The sequence below is a fragment of the Sander lucioperca genome, chromosome 19 (assembly GCF_008315115.2).
Source record: "Sander lucioperca isolate FBNREF2018 chromosome 19, SLUC_FBN_1.2, whole genome shotgun sequence".
Classification (NCBI taxonomy): Eukaryota; Metazoa; Chordata; class Actinopteri; order Perciformes; family Percidae; genus Sander; species Sander lucioperca.
In genome coordinates this window covers 12,501-31,242 of record NC_050191.1, presented here as the reverse complement: position 1 = coordinate 31,242, position 18,742 = coordinate 12,501, and the positions used below count along the sequence as shown (strand labels likewise).

Below are 18,742 nucleotides of genomic sequence, written 5' to 3'. Positions count from 1 at the left end.
CATCCCATCCCCCAACATAAATTTGGTCACACGATGGGTCACACACTGACATCTTTCTTATTGTACCCCTATATGTTTGAAAAATGGTACAGACATGGACCCTTGTTCACTTTAGAACTTATATGTACCATTTCAACCTAGAAAAAGTACAAATGTGTACCTTATGGATCAACGATGACCCTTTGGGGGTACATCACTAGCAGTTGTACCTCAGAGAACATAAATGGACCTCAACCGTACCTTTATTTCTGACAGTGTAGAGTCCCATTCATTTTGTACTCGCCTGCGATCACCCCCAGTGGAACTCTGGTGGAACTGCAACCAAATTCGGTACAATGGGGCTGAATAGGGAGTGAACAGGCTCTCCGTAGACCGGCTCTGGTATCTGATCTGTAGCTGACAGTGACCTCTGACCTCCCACAAGATTTAACACATCTCTGCACATTACATTACATTACATTATATTACATTACATTACATTACATTATATTACATTACATTACATTACATTATATTACATTACATTACATTACATTACATTATATTATATTACATTACATTACATTACATTACATTACATTACATTACATTATATTACATTACATTACATTACATTACATTACATTATATTACATTACATTACATTACATTACATTACATTACATTACATTACATTATATTACATTACATTATATTATATTACATTACATTACATTACATTACATTACATTATATTACATTACATTATATTATATTACATTACATTACATTACATTACATTACATTATATTACATTACATTACATTACATTACATTACATTATATTACATTACATTACATTATATTACATTACATTACATTAGCCTACAGATCATTCTAGAAGATCTGAGCAGCAGAAGGTAGAATACTCCTTTCATATGTGAACACAGCTGAAGTGCAAATAGACAAAGTGTAGTAAAATAAACACCTAAATGTGTATTTTGTATGTTTTTTCTCCAATAGTCTGAAAGAAGACATGTTATGGAAGCAAAATAACCCAAACACTCAAAATTTAAAAAAGATGGTTTTGCCTGGGGTGTCTCCCCTTAAGACGACACTGAATGAATTAAGGTGACACGTTTTCTTTTTTTCACTATTTATCTTATATATAAACTAAACAAAAAAATAAAGTCCCGCATGTCTCCCCCTCCTCTCACACAGACTGAAATAACATCATTTTACTTTCGCTTTCGTTCATAACCTCACTGGGTCCGTTTCACCGAGTAACAAGTGACGTTGATGCTCAGTCTAAATTCCCATTGGTCAGATGAAGGTTGATGACAGCGCTCCTCCTGGTTTTATCCTCACTTTACCTCTGGTGCTCGAGCTGGAAGGACGGTTTCTGTTTTTCTGGATAAACAAACATACAAGTTGTTGATAAATCGATTAAAGATTCACAATGAAGACCTTGGTTGTTCTTCTCCTCCTGGGCATCGTGGTACAAGACGCGGCGGCAGGTCAGTTCAGATTTTTATTATTATTTATTAGTAGAATGTAAAAGAAAAAAAAAAAAACTTCTTGTCTTTATAAACTGTATTATTGCGTTTAAGGTTCAATCTTTGATGTTTAGTTCCAGGACTTGAAGCGTTAAAAAATATGAAAATATGTTAAAAGTAACAAACTGTGGCCGTTTGGCTCGGTTGGTGTGGCGGGCGCGCATATGGTGTTTAGTCCTCGACGCAGAAGGTCGACGGTTGGAATCCGACCTGTGACGGTTTTCCTGCATGTCTTCACCCTCTCTCTCCTTTCATGTCTTCACTTTCCTCTCCAATAAAGGCAGAAATGCCCAAAAATTCAAAAAAAAAAAAAAGAAAGAAAGAAAAGTAACAAACCCATTAACTATCTTAAAGTTGACGTTAACGTCAGTAAATCGGGTCTTTTTGGTTGATCCCTCCATTTTTATTTTTAAAGATACCAGCCTTTAGTGAAATTGTGAAAAGGACAGAAGTGTGTTTTTGAGCCATTATTTGATAATATCAGGAGCATTAAGACCGAAACTGTCTGATCGATCTTAATGTTAAAATGGCAGCATGACTCCGCAGAACAGCAGACCGTGTAGGTTTAGATTATTTTTGGGGCTTTTCCGCCTTTAATGGATAGGACAGCTAGGTGAGGAAGAGGGGAGGACATGCAGGAAATCATCACAGGTCGGACTCTAATCCTGGACCTCTGCGTCGAGGCATAAACCTCTCAGTATATGTGCGCCTGCTCTACCCACTGAACCAACCCGGCCACTAGATTTTTGGATAGAATAGATATAATAGCTATTTGAACATCAGATTGTTACACTGGTTGTTTTGCTCACTATAAAATAAAAATTGCAACTCAAAGAAATCAACATTTGAAGCCATTCATCAGATAATTCCACAGTTTGACTCCACAAACTGAAACATGAATATAGTTGACTGAGTTTAGCTGTTTACAGCTTGAAGATAAATCCTCCATCATATTATCAGCTGATATCATCTTATTGCAGATATATTGGTATCAGTGGATATGTTGGCTGATAACAGGAAACAGTAAACTAGGTCTGAGCTCATTTAGAAACACAGTCATCATTACATAGTTTGTCCACCAGAGAGCACAAGTTGATCTTTAAACTGGGAGATGTTCTGATCAGTGTGGATCTGGGTCACACTCATTATTTATGTTGTGTCCATATCTATATTTTAAAGACCATCGACTGTTATATCAGATTTTAAAACCAAACTAAAAGTATTGATATCAGTATCAGCCTCAAAGATCCAGCATCACCGAGCTCTACTGTTGTTTAAATATTAATCTATTCATTTATTGATTCTGGGACAGATTTGTAAAAGATGTTTTGGTGACTAGAGGAGAATTGTAAAGAAATGTGATGTGTGTTGATTCAGAGAGCAGAGGACAGTGGAGGATTCTGAAACAGACCATCAAATATTATAACTATATATTACTTTCTACAAAGAGAACGTTCTCAAATATCAAGTTGTGTCCGTTCACATTTTTATGAGATCGCCTTAAAATTCAGAAGTTTTTTACTCATAATTGGTAATTAAAGATATTTAGAATTACATTTAAATTGAGTTCTAAAGTTAATATATAAACATAAAGATTAAAATAAAAAACTGAGTCAGATATTTATTTCTTGTTGGTATTTCTACATTTAAAATTCCCAAACCCTCTGACAACAACAACATCCTAAATATATAATCCATTCTTACTGGAATATGAAAAATGAAAGCAGCAAGAAAAGAGCAAAGAAACCCATTTCTTTCTTTTCTTTCTTTTTTTAATTGAAAATTTTATTAGAAACACATTGGAAATATGCATCTTTTTCTGATTTAAAGAAAAAATAAAATAAATACATAATATATACGTAGAAAAGAATGGAATGAAATACTTAAACCTTGTGTTGACTTCGGGTCACATTGACCCGTTTTAAATTTTTGTTTTATATCAGAAAATATGGGACGTAGAAATAAGCGCTGAAAATGTGTAGAAGAAAAAATTGAAAATTTAAAACGTTGGAAAAAGCAAAAACAAATTGTGAAAAAAAGGCGTCAAAAATGTCAGAAAAAAAAAAGTGTTTTTTTGAAGGTTGAAGGGAAGACAACACAAACATAATTGGAAATAAAACAAAATAAATGAGTGAAAGGAAAAAGAAAAATTCTAAAAACAATAGAAAGTAAAAAGAACTTGGTTATACAAGTGGACACAATAATTAAAATAGTGAAACTAAAGAATAAATAAATAATAATAAAACAGTTAAAGAAGCCATTTCTGAAGCGTAGAAAGAGAAGTGCTGCAAGTTTTACCTTCAACAAACTCTCAGAGTTCAGATTTGGTTTAAATAACCTCAGAAGAAGGAACAGAAGTCGTCATTGGTCTCAATTTATAGAATCAAATAGAGACCATAAGAGACTTTATATCATCAAATAGAAAATGATTTTAATGTGTTGAATATAGAAAATCCCATCAGAATCCCACGCAGCGTTTGTATTGTGGTGGGAGGTTTGTGATTTCAGATCATGAGGAGTGTAAACTACTAAAGATGCTTCCTGAAGAAGAAATGACTCCACTAACTGGAAACTAAACTAGTTTCTCTTCACATTGACGTGTTTTTACAAACTGCTTTCTACCAATGAAAGGCAGGAACTCACCTGCAGGACCTAAATATGGGACTTAGTCCACGTTTGATTTCAGAATGAAAAACATTTTCAAGACCAAATCATCAGAAATATTAAAGTGAAGAGTTTCTGAAGAAAGACGTTTATCTGTAAATGTATTTGTGTATTTCTTGACTTCACCACAGAGATTATTAGGAGGTCTTGGATGTAATCTTCTTCTGTTTGATTCTGTGTTCAGGAAAATAAGATAGTTGAGTGATTTCTAGAACTGTGTAGAGACGTAACGATGCAGCGTCAATCTGTTAAAGATCCAGAGAACTGGGTCAAGATTACAACTGGTTGAGATTCTTCTCTAAATGTCCTGAAGGTCCTGATCTACTTTAGATTTACCTTCTTTGACTTCAGACGTTACTACGGGTTTTTACTTTATTTATGTGAAGAGATTTTATTTTTATTTGAAGATTTATTCTAGTTATTTTGAGATGGGATTTGTTTTAAAAATCTAATTATTACATTGTTTATTTTTTATTTGAATTTTTGTTATTTGAGATAAAATACAATTTCAGTTCTATTTTTGATGAGAGGACACATCTGTTGTTTAGTAGTTTATATAAAGGAATATTTCCCAGTCATTTATCTGCAGCTCCTTCTGTTAACACATCAGGAGATAAATCATATCCTGGAGTTAAAATGGTGAATCGGATCGTGAGTTTAGTGCATCGTTACATCCCTAGTTATATAAAAACTGACATTATTACATTCATATTTTCTTACAGTGACTCGCTCCATGAAGTATTTCTACACTGCGTCTTCTGGAGTCCCAAACTTCCCAGAGTTTGTGTCTTTTGGATTGGTTGATGACGTTCAGATAAATTACTATGACAGTAACACCAAGAGAGCAGAACCCAAACAGGACTGGATGAGCAGAGTCACAGCAGATGATCCTCAGTACTGGCAGTGGAACACTGGGGGATTGATTGGTCAACAGCAGGCCTTCAAAGCCAACATTGAAGTTGCAAAGCAGCGCTTCAACCAAACTGGAGGTTTGTTTATGTTTCACTTTCTACTGATAAAATGTTGTTTATATTTTCGTCCTTTTATTTTAGTAAACACGTTAAAACACACACACACACACACACACACACACACACACACACACACACACACACAGATTAAACAGTTTGATGTATTTTCGTGGCTGAAACACAGTCCGACTCAACAGTAACATTACTGAGACTGAGTGGACTGGATGCTGCTATACTACACTGATCCAGTGTTTCTGTCCATCCCATAATAAGCAGCAGAGACCATTACCACTTCATCTCCACTAGATTAGATCAGAATAAGTGGAGTGGAGCGGCCACAGTGAGCTGGTCCAGAAGAACTCTCCTGCAGGAACCAGTTCATCCCAAACAGTTGTGACAAACACACAGCTGATAGAGGAACATTACTGCCTGGTTTCTTAAACTACGGAGCAGGGGCCTGTAAACGGGCCACAGGCTGCTTCTGCTGGGTCCTCATATGAGAGGAGGAGCAGGATGTTTTAATGAAGCTGCTGACAGGAGCGCATGCTGAATGTCTCCTTCACATCTCAGCTTTAAAAGGTTCAACAGCACCACTCACTGTACTGACCTCAGTCTGGACATTCCATAATATATATATATATAGAAATATAGAAGAACTACAGATTAGATGAACTTTACTGGACCACAGTGTGTCTGTGTCTAATAAACATTTATAGTGCTGAAACAATCAGTCAGTTACTACATCTGGTGATTACAGAATATTGATCGATCATCAACAAGATCATTATAATCAGATCATTATTTTAGTCTTTTATTAAAGGCGTACTATGCAACTTTTCCAGCTTCGGTCCCTCTACAGGTTGTCTCATTGGAACTGCAGCGCGCTGCAGTTCCAATGAGACAACCTGTAGAGGGACCGAAGCTGGAAAAGTTGATTAGTATACTTTTTAAGAAAAGTCTAAATATTTAGTAGTTTGAGTTTCTCAGATATGATCATGTTCTTCTTCTCTCTGTTTAACCCTCGTGTTGTCTTCCTGTCCACCAACAACTTGTTGTCCTTCAGGGTCCAAAAAAATGTCAACACTTTTTTATTTTAAATATGTTTTTGACTCCTTTTTCGATGCTTCTGATGCTTTTTAAAAAGTTTTTGTCTCTTTTTCCGACACTTTTTTTTAAATTCATAGTCAATAAACCTAATTTATATGACATTATACCAACTTTTCTTTTAGTTAAAAAAAGCAGAAATGATGACTGATTTGGACTAATAGTAAAGATCAGAGGATGTTGAGTGGATCACAGAATTTCAAAGTTTAGTTTCAGGATACTGTTTTGAAACCATTTCAATTATTTATTTCAAATGCTATAAAAATGGAATAAAACACCCACAATGCAATGGAAGTAATCATTCATTTGTTAAAAATGTCGTATGGGGTTCCACACAACGTACATCCACGCATCCATTGTTATATTTGGGGCAGTTTGGTTGAAAGAAAGCCATATTTCTGTTCTCAACATCTTTTGAAAATGGGTCAGATTTGAGCCGAGGACGAGACGAGGGTTATTAATATCATTTAATATGAAATAGAGTTGAGTGTTGATCAGACAGAAGAAACTATTAGAAGATTTCATCTCACACTCTCACAACTTCTGATCAACAGTTTTCAACATTTCATGTGACATTGTAAACATTTATTTAGATGTATCAACAAATCCTCCGTACATAATCAATAATGAGAAGAAGAACTAGTTAGAACCCTTGTGTTGTCTTCCCCGTCGACCTGCAGCAACTTTTACTTTTTCTGGCTCAAAATGTTCAGAATAATTCCAACCTTTTGGTCGTCTTGTTCCACACTTTGGTCACTTTTTTTTTTTTCGAAGTTTCTGTCAATGTTTCTGCGCTTTTTTGACGTTTTCTTTTTTAAGCTTTCTCATGTTTTTGTCACTTTTCCTGACGTTTTTGAAGATTTTCCCGACGTTTTCGTCAATTTTTTTCCAAGTTTTTTGTCCCTTTTTCTGATGTTTTTGTCACTTTATTCTGCGCTTTTGTGACATTTTTTTCCTGATTTTCAACGTTCTATTATCAATATTTCTTTACATGCTATAACTTTGACTAAAACACCCAAATTCAATGAAAGTAGTGAACTGATCATTTATTTAACGTGTGAGGAGCGTCGTCTGGAACCATCCACGTTATTTAGTTTTAAAATTTGGTTGAAAGAAACCCAAATTTCTGATGTAGAAACTTTTAGAAAATGGGTGAGATTAGACCCGAGGACAACAGGAGGGTTAAACCCTAAATATTGATCAGAACTCCAGATCAGATCAGATTGAACGGACCACAGTGTGTCTGGCTCTAATAAACAGAGAAAGTGATGAAACTATTAGTCTAATAACAGATTTCAGAAATGAATTGACCAAAAAAATGTATAAACAATCATTTAAGTCTTTTATTAAGCAGAGATATAATGCAAATATGAGAATGTTTTTCTTAGTTTAATATTATAAATGAAGTAAATGGTTGATTGATGAATAAATGAAAGAATGAATAATGAAAAGAATGATTAGTTTAAACCCTAAATATGGAGCAGAACTCCAGATTAGATGAACTTTACTCCACCTCAGTGTGTCTGGGCTCAACCATCTGGAGAAAATAATCTAATTTTCCTGCCAGATATTAAGATTATGATTCGATCTGTGATTTAGTTTTTTAGATAAATAAAGTAATAAAAGAGAAATGAGAAATCCACTGAAAATAGGACATTCCTGTAAAGAATCTGTGACGTGGAACATGATTCAGCATTTATCTTCTAAAAAAGATGAATTGAATAATAAAAAGAGGAATAAAACTGTTAAATCAGATGTTAACCAAACATGTGATTCATGTCTCTCTTCACCATTATCTGATCTATGTGAACACCATGAATGGTTCAGTCCTGGTCTGGACCATCATAAACAGAGAAAGGGATCAAACTAGTAGTCAATAATCTATCAGTTGATTACAGGAAATTAATTGACAAAAACTTTGATAATCAGATCATTATTTTAGTCTTTTATTAAGAAAAAAGTCTAAATATTTAGTAGTTTTAGTTTCTCAAATATGATAATGTTCTCCTTTCTCTGTTTAATATCATTTAATATGAAAGTGTTGATCAGACAGAAGAAACTATTAGAAGATTTCATCTCACACTCTCACAACTTCTGATCAACAGTTTTCAACATTTCATTTGACATTGTAAACATTTATTTAGATGTATCAACAAATCCTCCGTACATAATCAATAATGAGAAGAAGAACTAGTTAGAACCCTTGTGTTGTCTTCCCCGTCGACCTGCAGCAACTTTTACTTTTTCTGGCTCAAAATGTTCAGAATAATTCCAACCTTTTGGTCGTCTTGTTCCACACTTTGGTCACTTTTTTCTTTCAAAGTTTCTGTCAATGTTTTTCTGCGCTTTTTTGACGTTTTTTATTTTTTTTTAAGCTTTCTCATGTTTTTGTCACTTTTCCTGACGTTTTTGAAGATTTTCCCGACGTTTTCGTCACTTTTCTTCCAAGTTTTTTGTCCCTTTTTCCGATGTTTTTGTCACTTTATTCTGCGCTTCTTTGACATTTTTTTCCTGATTTTCAACGTTCTATTATCAATATTTCTTTACATGCTATAACTTTGACTAAAACACCCAAATTCAATGAAAGTAGTGAACTGATCATTTATTTAACGTGTGAGGAGCGTCGTCTGGAACCATCCACGTTATTTAGTTTTAAAATTTGGTTGAAAGAAACCCAAATTTGTGATGTAGAAACTTTTATAAAATGGGTGAGATTAGACCCGAGGACAACAGGAGGGTTAAACCCTAAATATTGATCAGAACTCCAGATCAGATCAGATTGAACGGACCACAGTGTGTCTGGCTCTAATAAACAGAGAAAGTGATGAAACTATTAGTCTAATAACAGATTTCAGAAATGAATTGACAAAAAAAATGTATAAACAATCATTTAAGTCTTTTATTAAGCAGAGATATAATGCAAATATGAGAATGTTTTTCTTAGTTTAATATTATAAATGAAGTAAATGGTTGATTGATGAATAAATGAAAGAATGAATAATGAAAAGAATGATTAGTTTAAACCCTAAATATGGAGCAGAACTCCAGATTAGATGAACTTTACTCCACCTCAGTGAGTCTGGGCTCAATTATTTGGAGAAAATAATCTAATTTTCCTGCCAGATATTAAGATTATGATTCGATCTGTGATTTAGTTTTTTAGATAAATAAAGTAATAAAAGAGAAATGAGAAATCCACTGAAAATAGGACATTCCTGTAAAGAATCTGTGACGTGGAACATGATTCAGCATTTATCTTCTAAAAAAGATGAATTTAATAATAAAAAGAGGAATAAAACTGTTAAATCAGATGTTAACCAAACATGTGATTCATGTCTCTCTTCACCATTATCTGATCTATGTGAACACCATGAATGGTTCAGTCCTGGTCTGGACCATCATAAACAGAGAAAGGGATCAAACTAGTAGTCAATAATCTATTAGTTGATTACAGGAAATTAATTGACAAAAACTTTGATAATCAGATCATTATTTTAGTCAAAAAGTCAAATATTTTCTAGTTTCAGTTTCTCATATCTGATAATGTTCTGCTTTTCTCTGTTTAATATCATTTTACATTGTAAACATTTATTTAGATGTATCAACAAATCCTCCGTACATAATCAATAATGAGAAGAAGAACTAGTTTAAACACTAAATATTTAGCAGAAGATTAGATTAGATTTAATTGACCACAGTGTGTCTGTGTCTAATAAATAAAGTGATGAAACTATTAGTCAATAATCTATTAGTTGATTACAGAACATTAATTGATATCAATTTTGATAATCCAATATTTATTTAATATTTAATAATATTATATTCTCTCTCAGGTGCCCACATTAACCAGGTGATGTTCGGCTGTGAGTGGGATGATGAGACTGGAGAGGTCAGTGGTTATGAACAGCATGGTTATGATGGAGAAGACTTCATAGCATTTGACCTGAAGACAGAGACATTCATCGCTCCAAGACAACAGGCTGTCATCACCAAACACAAGTGGGACAATGACAAAGCTTGGATAGCTCAGAAAAAACACTACCTGACCCAGGAGTGTCCTGAGTGGGTGAAGAAGTATCTGAACTATGGGAGGAGCTCTCTGCTGAGAACAGGTAGAATCACATGACCTGATGGAGTTTAATGGACACAACAATGTTAATATTTCTTCTTGTGTTTCTAACCAACAGTAACATTACAATAAATATTAAACAACAGAGACCCACTTTGTCTCAGTTTACACACATTTTCTCTCATGTTCTCACTTCTCTTCATCTCTCTGCCTCCCTCTTCTTTTTGCATTTATCACCACTCTTTTCCTCACTTTTTTCTCACTCTTTCTTTCTGCTTTGTTTCTGTTTGTCTCAGTTTGTCTCTCTGTCACTTTCTGTCTTTCTCACACTCCCTGTTCTCCCTTTATTTGCATTTCATATATATGCATTTAAAATACATGACATCAAACAGGAATGATAATATTAATCTCCAGTAAATAATAATAAAGTCTTTGTCTTCACTGTGCAGATCTTCCCTCAGTGTCTCTCCTCCAGAAGTCTCCCTCCTCTCCAGTCAGCTGCCACGCTACAGGTTTCTACCCTGACAGAGCCATGATGTTCTGGAGGAAAGATGGAGAGGAGCTTCATGAGGACGTGGACCTCGGAGAGATCCTCCCCAACCACGATGGATCCTTCCAGATGAGTGTTGACCTGGACCTTTCATCAGTCCCAGCTGAAGACTGGAGGAGGTACGACTGTGTGTTTCAGCTCTCTGGCATGAAGAAAGACATCTTCACCATCCTGGACAAAGCAGTGATCCAGACCAATGAAGGAAAGACTGGAATCAGAGGTGAGGAAGGAAACATCTAGTTTACTCTAACAGTCCTGTAGTTCATGTATTTTTATGTGTTGGATGGGAAGTTTTGTTTCCTTAAATGGTTTTGTTGTCAATTTCTTTTATCTAGTTTTTTTAATATATAATTTTAAGGATTAGATCATTAAACGATAGTTGTAACTCTAGATTCTATGAGTATAGGCATAGCCCTGTAAGAGCTGTTGCTATTGGGTAGCAACAGCTCTTACAGGGTGAAGCCTATACAAAATGGAACCAATCTTTACTTTTACAGTAATGTAAACTAAAAGTTTTAAACTGCTTTGGAGAAATGATGGTTGTCCACCACCATGATGTTTGTGCTGTCTGCCCACCGGTTATATAGCTTTGATTTAATGAAAAACAAACATTTCAATAATGAAACCTATAAAACACTTCTTTTTTAACCTCTTTAGTAAATGTAACATAAAGTGTCTGTATACATGTTGATGTTCTTCTCTTCTAACTGCTTCATCTGTTCAGGTTGGGACTATTGTTGTTGTTTTCTGATCAACAGAGAATCCTGACGTGAACACTGACATGACCCCCACCATCATCGCTGTAGTGGTTGTTCTGGCTCTCGTCCTCCTCGCTGCAGGGATCGGAGTCCTAGTTTACAGAAAGAAGAAAGGTGAGAGACTCAAACAGAAAGATTGCCTCATTTCTTTCTCAGTATTTAGATTTTAGACTTAAAATGAATGCTTTGATCCAGACTTTAAAGATGCAGTAGGTAAGACTTATAAAACTAACTTTCTGTCATATTTGCTGAAACTGACCCTATATTCCAGTAGAACTACATGAAGCTGGTCATTTAAAAAAAATAATAAATCTGGCTCCTCTGGCACCACCTACAGCCTGTAGTGAGATTTGCAAAAATCCACCGCTCCCTGTTCAGATGCACCAATCAGGGCCAGGGGGGGGGGTGTCTAACTGCGTGTCAATCACTGCTCAGGCACACTCATTCATTCTCCCTTGTGGGGGGAGGGGCTTAGGAGACCGTTTTGGGCTTTGGCAGAAAAGGGGGGAGGGACTGAGAAGTTGTTGATGTTCAAATTTTTTGGCTAAGTCCTGGATCTTCACAATCCTACCTACAGCACCTTTAAAAGTGAAGCGAACCTCAAACTTGAGCAGTAAGTGGTGTGAGGCTCAGTGCATATCATTATGATGTGACTAGAAGAGACAAATATATATTTTAGTTAAATGTTAATTAATATTTATGTGTTGATATTCCATCATATTTGCTTCTATTCTTCATATATTATGTTTAATGTGTGTTTACTTTTAGATAATCCAGTTGTATTTTATTTATTAGCGTTGCTGATAATCCACTCAGAGACATTTCTGTCCCTTTAAGTCTGACCGGCAGTTTGATGGCCCTCAACCAACAGCTGAGTGTGGATAGTGTTTGGTTTGGTTTTGGAACTTTAGGAGTGCCATAAAGAAGAATAAATCTGTAAAAGAAAGAGAAACAAGAAAAATCTTATCAATACGAAGTCTGAATGAAAATAAATTTGACAAACAAAAGAAATCGGTGGATTCTGAGTGATGTTGAAGCTCGTCGACCAAGACGAGTTCCAAGGGACAAGAAAGAGAACAGATCCACTGCTCCTCTAGTGGGAAATATAAAGAGAAATAACTACATATAAAAGAATAATTATAAGCATTTTTATTTATATTCAAATTAATGTGTTCATTTATTTCCATAGCTATATATATTTTAGGGCTGTCAGCACTAACGTTCATTTTTTTTAATCACGTGCTGCCATTTATTGTATTTACTCTTCACTCGGCTAGGCGTCGTGCCTAACAGGCTACTATTTTGACCGTTTGCCGCACCGTTACTTATCATCAAGCTGTCATACTTCCTCGTAACACACCCTGCTGCTGCTGCATGATGGAGAAAGACAGCAGCAACACAATTCTGAATGGAGCTTTTTATTTTCCAAAACTCCCGGACGGCTCGTAGACAAGTCGAAAGCCAAATGCACGTTGTGTAAAGCCGAATTAAAATACCACCGAAGCACGTCAAGCTTGAGCTACCTCCTATGATCTAAGCATAGTACGGTTAACGTGACTCAGGTTGATGCTAGCGGGCTCAGGCAAAGCACTATTTTGGAGAGTGCTACTCGCCGACCTGTTGATGAAACCAAATCCAAAATAAATAATGGGTGGCAACTAACTACAGACCTGTCAGCATCGTAGAAGACTCGGGTCTTAAAGAAGTACTACAGTTGGCATGTTGTGACTCATCTTATACATTGGCGTTGAGGGGGACAGCACCCCCCCCCACACAGCTTGTACTCCACGGAGAAAGCAGCCACACTGGAACGGCTTCATTTCTGCCTCATTTTGGTGCCTGACTTTACACTACACCTGACAGCAGCTAACGTTAGCCTACCTTTAGCTAGCAGCTGGATTAAACCCGGTTAAAATGCTGACAGCTAACGTTAAACAGTGTGAAGTGTGACTGTATTTCCCTGTAGAGGATTCCAACACCGGGAGGTAACAGTCTGCTCTGCAGCGCAGCAGCTGCCGTTGTCGGAATTAAACAACACAGACGGTGCGTTCAATGAAACTTGTTGAAACAAAGTTATTGTAAAATACCTTTTTCCCATCTGGTGGTTGTTTTTGTCGTTCAACAGCAATTTACCGGTGAAATAAGTTATTATTACATTATCATTGTAATTTTGACCATGGCCTTAGCAATAAACAGGTCGCCGACTGTCGTTTAGTACCCTTCTTTTTTTTTAACTTTATTAATGTGTTGACTTTGTTTTAAATTTTTGTTTTATATCATAAAAAATGGGGCGTAGAAATAAGCACTGAAAAGAGATAAAATGTGTAGAAGAAAAATTTAAAACATTGGAAAAAGCAAAAACAAACTGTGAAAAAAGGCATCAAAAACGTCGAAAAAAATAAAGTGTGTTTTTTCAAGGTTGATGGGAAGACAACACAAGGGTTAAAAAGTAGCGGTTCAGGCACCGTTTTAAAAGTATGGCTTTAGCACCGGTATCGGAAAAAACCCAAATGATGCCCAACCCTACTGGTAAGGACAGGGATTTTTAGTTTTTAGTTAGGTACTTGGAGGAATTAATGACAGATTCACACATTTTTCTTTTGTTTACAGTAAATGAATAATAAACAAATACAAATATTAAAGTCAAGTTCATAAAGTGTAAGAAATAATTTCTTTCCATTGTTAATATGTACTTAAAAACAGTTCTGAAATGCAAAATAATTTTAATTATGTGATAAAACATGCGATTAATCGCGATTAACTAGCCTATAGAAATTCAGCGATTAATCGCAATTAAAAGAAATAATCGTTTGACAGCCCTAATATATATATTTTTACATTTTTGGACTTTTGGAAAGTTTATTTTTTATACAAGGGACAGTGGATTAATAAACCTTTTTGTGAGATGTGTGCTGAGGATAAACACGTATCACCTTAAAGGGTTACACTCTGGAGCTGCTCTTGGATCCTACAATGACAATAACATGATGATGTAATAGTAATAATAATAATAATAATGACTGCATTTGTAAGTTTGACATCTGAAACAATTTTTCAGGCAAATGCACTCTATTATACAAGTACAACTTGTATTATTTTAGATCTTGAGTAGATTTTCAAAAGTAGAAATGAAGACCCAAACAGAACTGTAAGATGTATTTCTAACAGTGTAAGCGAGTAGTAGTGGCTGTTAGTTAGTGGAGGAGAGATGTTCTGTCTTTTGCAACCGTGGCATCTAAACATCATATTTTTTCTTTATATTTCAGCTGAAAAGACTCACTACAGTAAGTAGAACTTGTTTTGTACTTACGTTTAGTTTGTATTAAAATGTTTCAAGTTGAGCAGATGCTCATGTCTATAGACACTAAGTTATATATAAATAATATATAACTATCGTTAATTCCTAATTCAGCCAAATTTAACGCAACCACACATTCAAATAAGCCGTGTGTGTGTGTGTGTGTGTGTGTGTGTGTGTGTTATTTATTGTTGTTGTTTGTTTTTTTAAATAAATTATTATGACAGAATTGACTTAATCCTTTTGTATGGGGGTGTGGTGGGGCGGGGGGCTCGATGGGTTTCTCTGCCTGAGGATTTATTCTGTTCTGTTTTTGTAGACGTGATGATTTCATCTGACTCTTCTCCTAGGAACTTTGATTAGCCAATCAGATTTAGATCTGTCTTCTTCACGTTATTTTGTCTTTTGTTCTTCTCAGAACCAGCAAACCACAGCAACGTGCCACTGAACGGTAACTAATGCTCTGTACTGGCTCTGTCTGCTTCACACATCACCTGCTGCACTGCATACAGTCATCTTCATGTTGTACCAAAGCAACACCAACCTGTCAGTTCACTAGCAAGGACCACACCATCAACCAGATAGGCCTACGTCTTCAACAATTTAATGATGAAAGATGATTGGAATGCGAGGCATGAAGTCGCTTGTAGTCATCAGTTGACTTGACAGTGACTGCGTTGTGGGGGGGCTTCGGTAGAGAATCCGCCGTAGCACCCGGGCACGACGGACCCCTTTAGGACCTAAAGAAGAGGAGAAAGGAGAGGAACAGGAAGAGGGTGGGAGGGAGGGGTGCAGAATGCGAGAGTGAATGAGAGGAGAGGGTTAGGAGGGTATTTATAGAAATAATGGAAGAGGTGTGTTTGAGGTGTGGCCCTGCTCCTGAAACTATGCTAGGTAGCCTCAGGAACTGCCTTTATTCTGATGTGAGACAAGTCCAGTCATTTAATGCCAAGATTGGGTCCAGTGAATGATGCTAATGTAGGGACACACAGAAGTGGGGGAGGGGGAACGGCTATCTTGTTAGATAACGTCTCTGCACCATGGATGGTGCTGCAGTTGTTCAGAATCACAGCCATGGAGCGTGGACATTATATTCTGTTTGGAATACCCCAACCCCAATCAAAATTACTTTAGTCATAGGGCTCTTTGAGAATATACATTTTAATTGGACTTAAATGGACAAGTCTTTTGCTTTAACTTATAATTATGAAGTACATGTTGATTGCTTATGTAAAGGCTGTAGAATAGTGACACCATTAGATTGGTTCCCTAAGCCTCGCTTTCACTCTGCAATTCTGTCTGCCACCGGGTACGATCTACCTGGGAAATGAAGGCTTAATTTACGGCAAGAAGGAAGTGCGTTAACCAAAACAGGAAGAAGATAGGGCTTTTGTTTTTCACCGACTATTTTGATAATCGATTTATGGGTTTGAGTCATTCTTTATGAAAAACAGTAAAAATTCTCTGATTCCAGCTTCTTAAATGTGAATATTTTCTAGTTTCTTCGCTCCTTTATGACAGTAAACTCAATATTGAGTTGGAGACAAAACAGGACATTTGAGGACGTCAGCGACTATGAAAATATTGGTTAGTTGCAGCCCTAGTGATGAGACAGCTTGAAGTGCGTTATGCACTCCATCCTGTCAGATTTCACTGTCAGTGTCAGCCATCATGTTCCATACACCATGTGTCAGAGATAATCTCCTCTTCATCTGACAGGTGAACACATCAGGTTTCTATGTATGTGTCGGTCTGACTGTATGTACATAAATCTATCCTATCTGTTTTTTTGTCCTTTACTTGATTGTTGTGTAAATGATCTTCTATTTTGTCCTCTTCAGGGTCAGACTCTTCTTCAGGTAGCTCTCCTAATGGTTCTAATGAAGTTGTAAACAGCAGCACACCATTGAACACAGGTAACTACTGGCTGTCTGTCTGAAATATCACCTGTATTTATGCATGTTTTGAGAAATGACAAGCATTTACTGTTATAGTACATCCCAGTGGTTTCACAGCTTTCAATAATTTATACATTATTGAGATATCATTACTATTTGCCCTGTTCATTTATGAATGCTTATTTTTATATTTGTCTGGACAGGTACGGTGTGAAGAGGAGGGTGAAGAAATTGGCAACATTAAACGTTATTTACAAAGTTTTTACACAATCTGTAATCCAAACAATAGGGCCACCTCACCACCAACATGGATTGAATATCACTTATATTTATGGGGTCAGGAAGCTGCATTACAATGAGGCTTTAAAGCTGCACTAATCAATATTTGTTTATGAAAAAATTATTAACTGACATATCTGTTATCTGATATCTGTAATATGAAAGGTAACACTTGCAGTGACGATCCCACTGAGAATTATGATTATATTATCAATGAAACCCATCTCCATACATCCACTCCTAGGGTGTGGCAGAGATATGATGATATCAACCTCGAGATAACAGATATTTGTCAGCCAGTAGAGTTTTCTTTACTATTTCTAGTTAGAAAGTCATCCTTTGGTTCTCTGGTTGGATCAAATCCAGAAACATGCTGCGCAGATTAGACACCAGAAATGTCCCGGAGGTGTAAATGTTCACTGCAGTGAATTATATCATAACATGAAATCACAGATACAATGATAGGTTGGATCAATGTTGCCCACCCCTCTGCGTACACACACACACACACACACACACACACACACACACACACACACACACACACACACACACACTCTCTCTAAACTTCAGTTCAGCATTTATTTTCCAGTTGTGTAAATATTTAGTTTGTATATTTCTTTAAAACTGAAGATCTTGTTTTGATTCCAACCAGGCTGAAGTAAGAAATAATTTGTCTTTCAGATTTTTCTTAATTAATCAGGAGTGTGTTGTTGTTTTTTGTTTCGTAATATCTATCTTTGGATCTGTTTTGAAACATTATTATATTTTAATTTGAGCTGAGACAAAGGGTTGTGGGATGTTTTCAGCTTCTCAGCTCACTGATAGAAATGTAAATATTTCCTGCTATTTTGGGAGGAGGGATGTTTTCTGTCTTATTTTTATCACTTCCTGTGTTGGGTTAAGTATGAATGTTGAATGAAGTTGTCCTGATATTTTATTCCTTTTGTACGTCTGTTTTTCTTTTCAATAAAGTCCTTAATATTCCAAATCTTCTCTTTTTGTGATTCGACATGCTTACACATCTGTGACTGTAGCTACGATTATATGAATATTTTGGCTACATTTAGTTTGTTTCTGTCCTTTGTGCTGTAAACTTTATGATCTTTAGTTTATTGATATAAAGGAAAGGTGAATTGAATATGGATGACTCACAGCGTCTGAAATAGTTGTTTTAAAAAGAGGACCTTCACATTGGCAGCTTGTTTAGTAACATTTTTATCATAATGAAAATAAAACAACAGATGGAATCGACAACAAAACCACTTTTTCCTGGTTGAAAAAACCAAAGTTGATGTTCTCCATGTTGTGATTATCGGCATCTTACTTTGATGACTTCAGTTTATCTCAGCAGCTACATTTGTGGTACGTTCCAGAGAAGGCTACACATGATTATATATCAACGTACTTTCATTTAAATTGTGTCTATTTTGTCATTTTTAAATCATTAATGTTCAAAAGACAAATCTTATTGGCACAACATAAGCTGTCTGTTACTAAACCTTTTAAAATACCAGCACAGCACACAGGAATGACAATTAAAAATAAAATGTGGGATGTTTCCATTCAGTTTCTTAGCATTCATATAATGTCCTTAAAAATGGTTTGTGATTATG

At 35.7% G+C, this 18,742-nt stretch overlaps 1 protein-coding gene across 1 annotated transcript; it reads left to right on the top strand.

Moving 5' to 3' along the window:
- The first annotated feature begins 1,364 nt into the window (after window positions 1-1,364).
- LOC116039733 (major histocompatibility complex class I-related gene protein-like) lies at window positions 1,365-17,347 on the top strand. The gene is made up of 9 exons (XM_035995227.1): window positions 1,365-1,496; window positions 4,922-5,188; window positions 10,108-10,386; window positions 10,793-11,113; window positions 11,652-11,765; window positions 14,918-14,935; window positions 15,368-15,400; window positions 16,791-16,866; window positions 17,044-17,347. Exons 1-9 carry the CDS (start codon window positions 1,439-1,441, stop codon window positions 17,204-17,206), a joined length of 1,329 nt encoding a protein of 442 aa, XP_035851120.1. The 5' UTR covers window positions 1,365-1,438; the 3' UTR covers window positions 17,207-17,347.
- The last annotated feature ends 1,395 nt before the right edge of the window (window positions 17,348-18,742 follow it).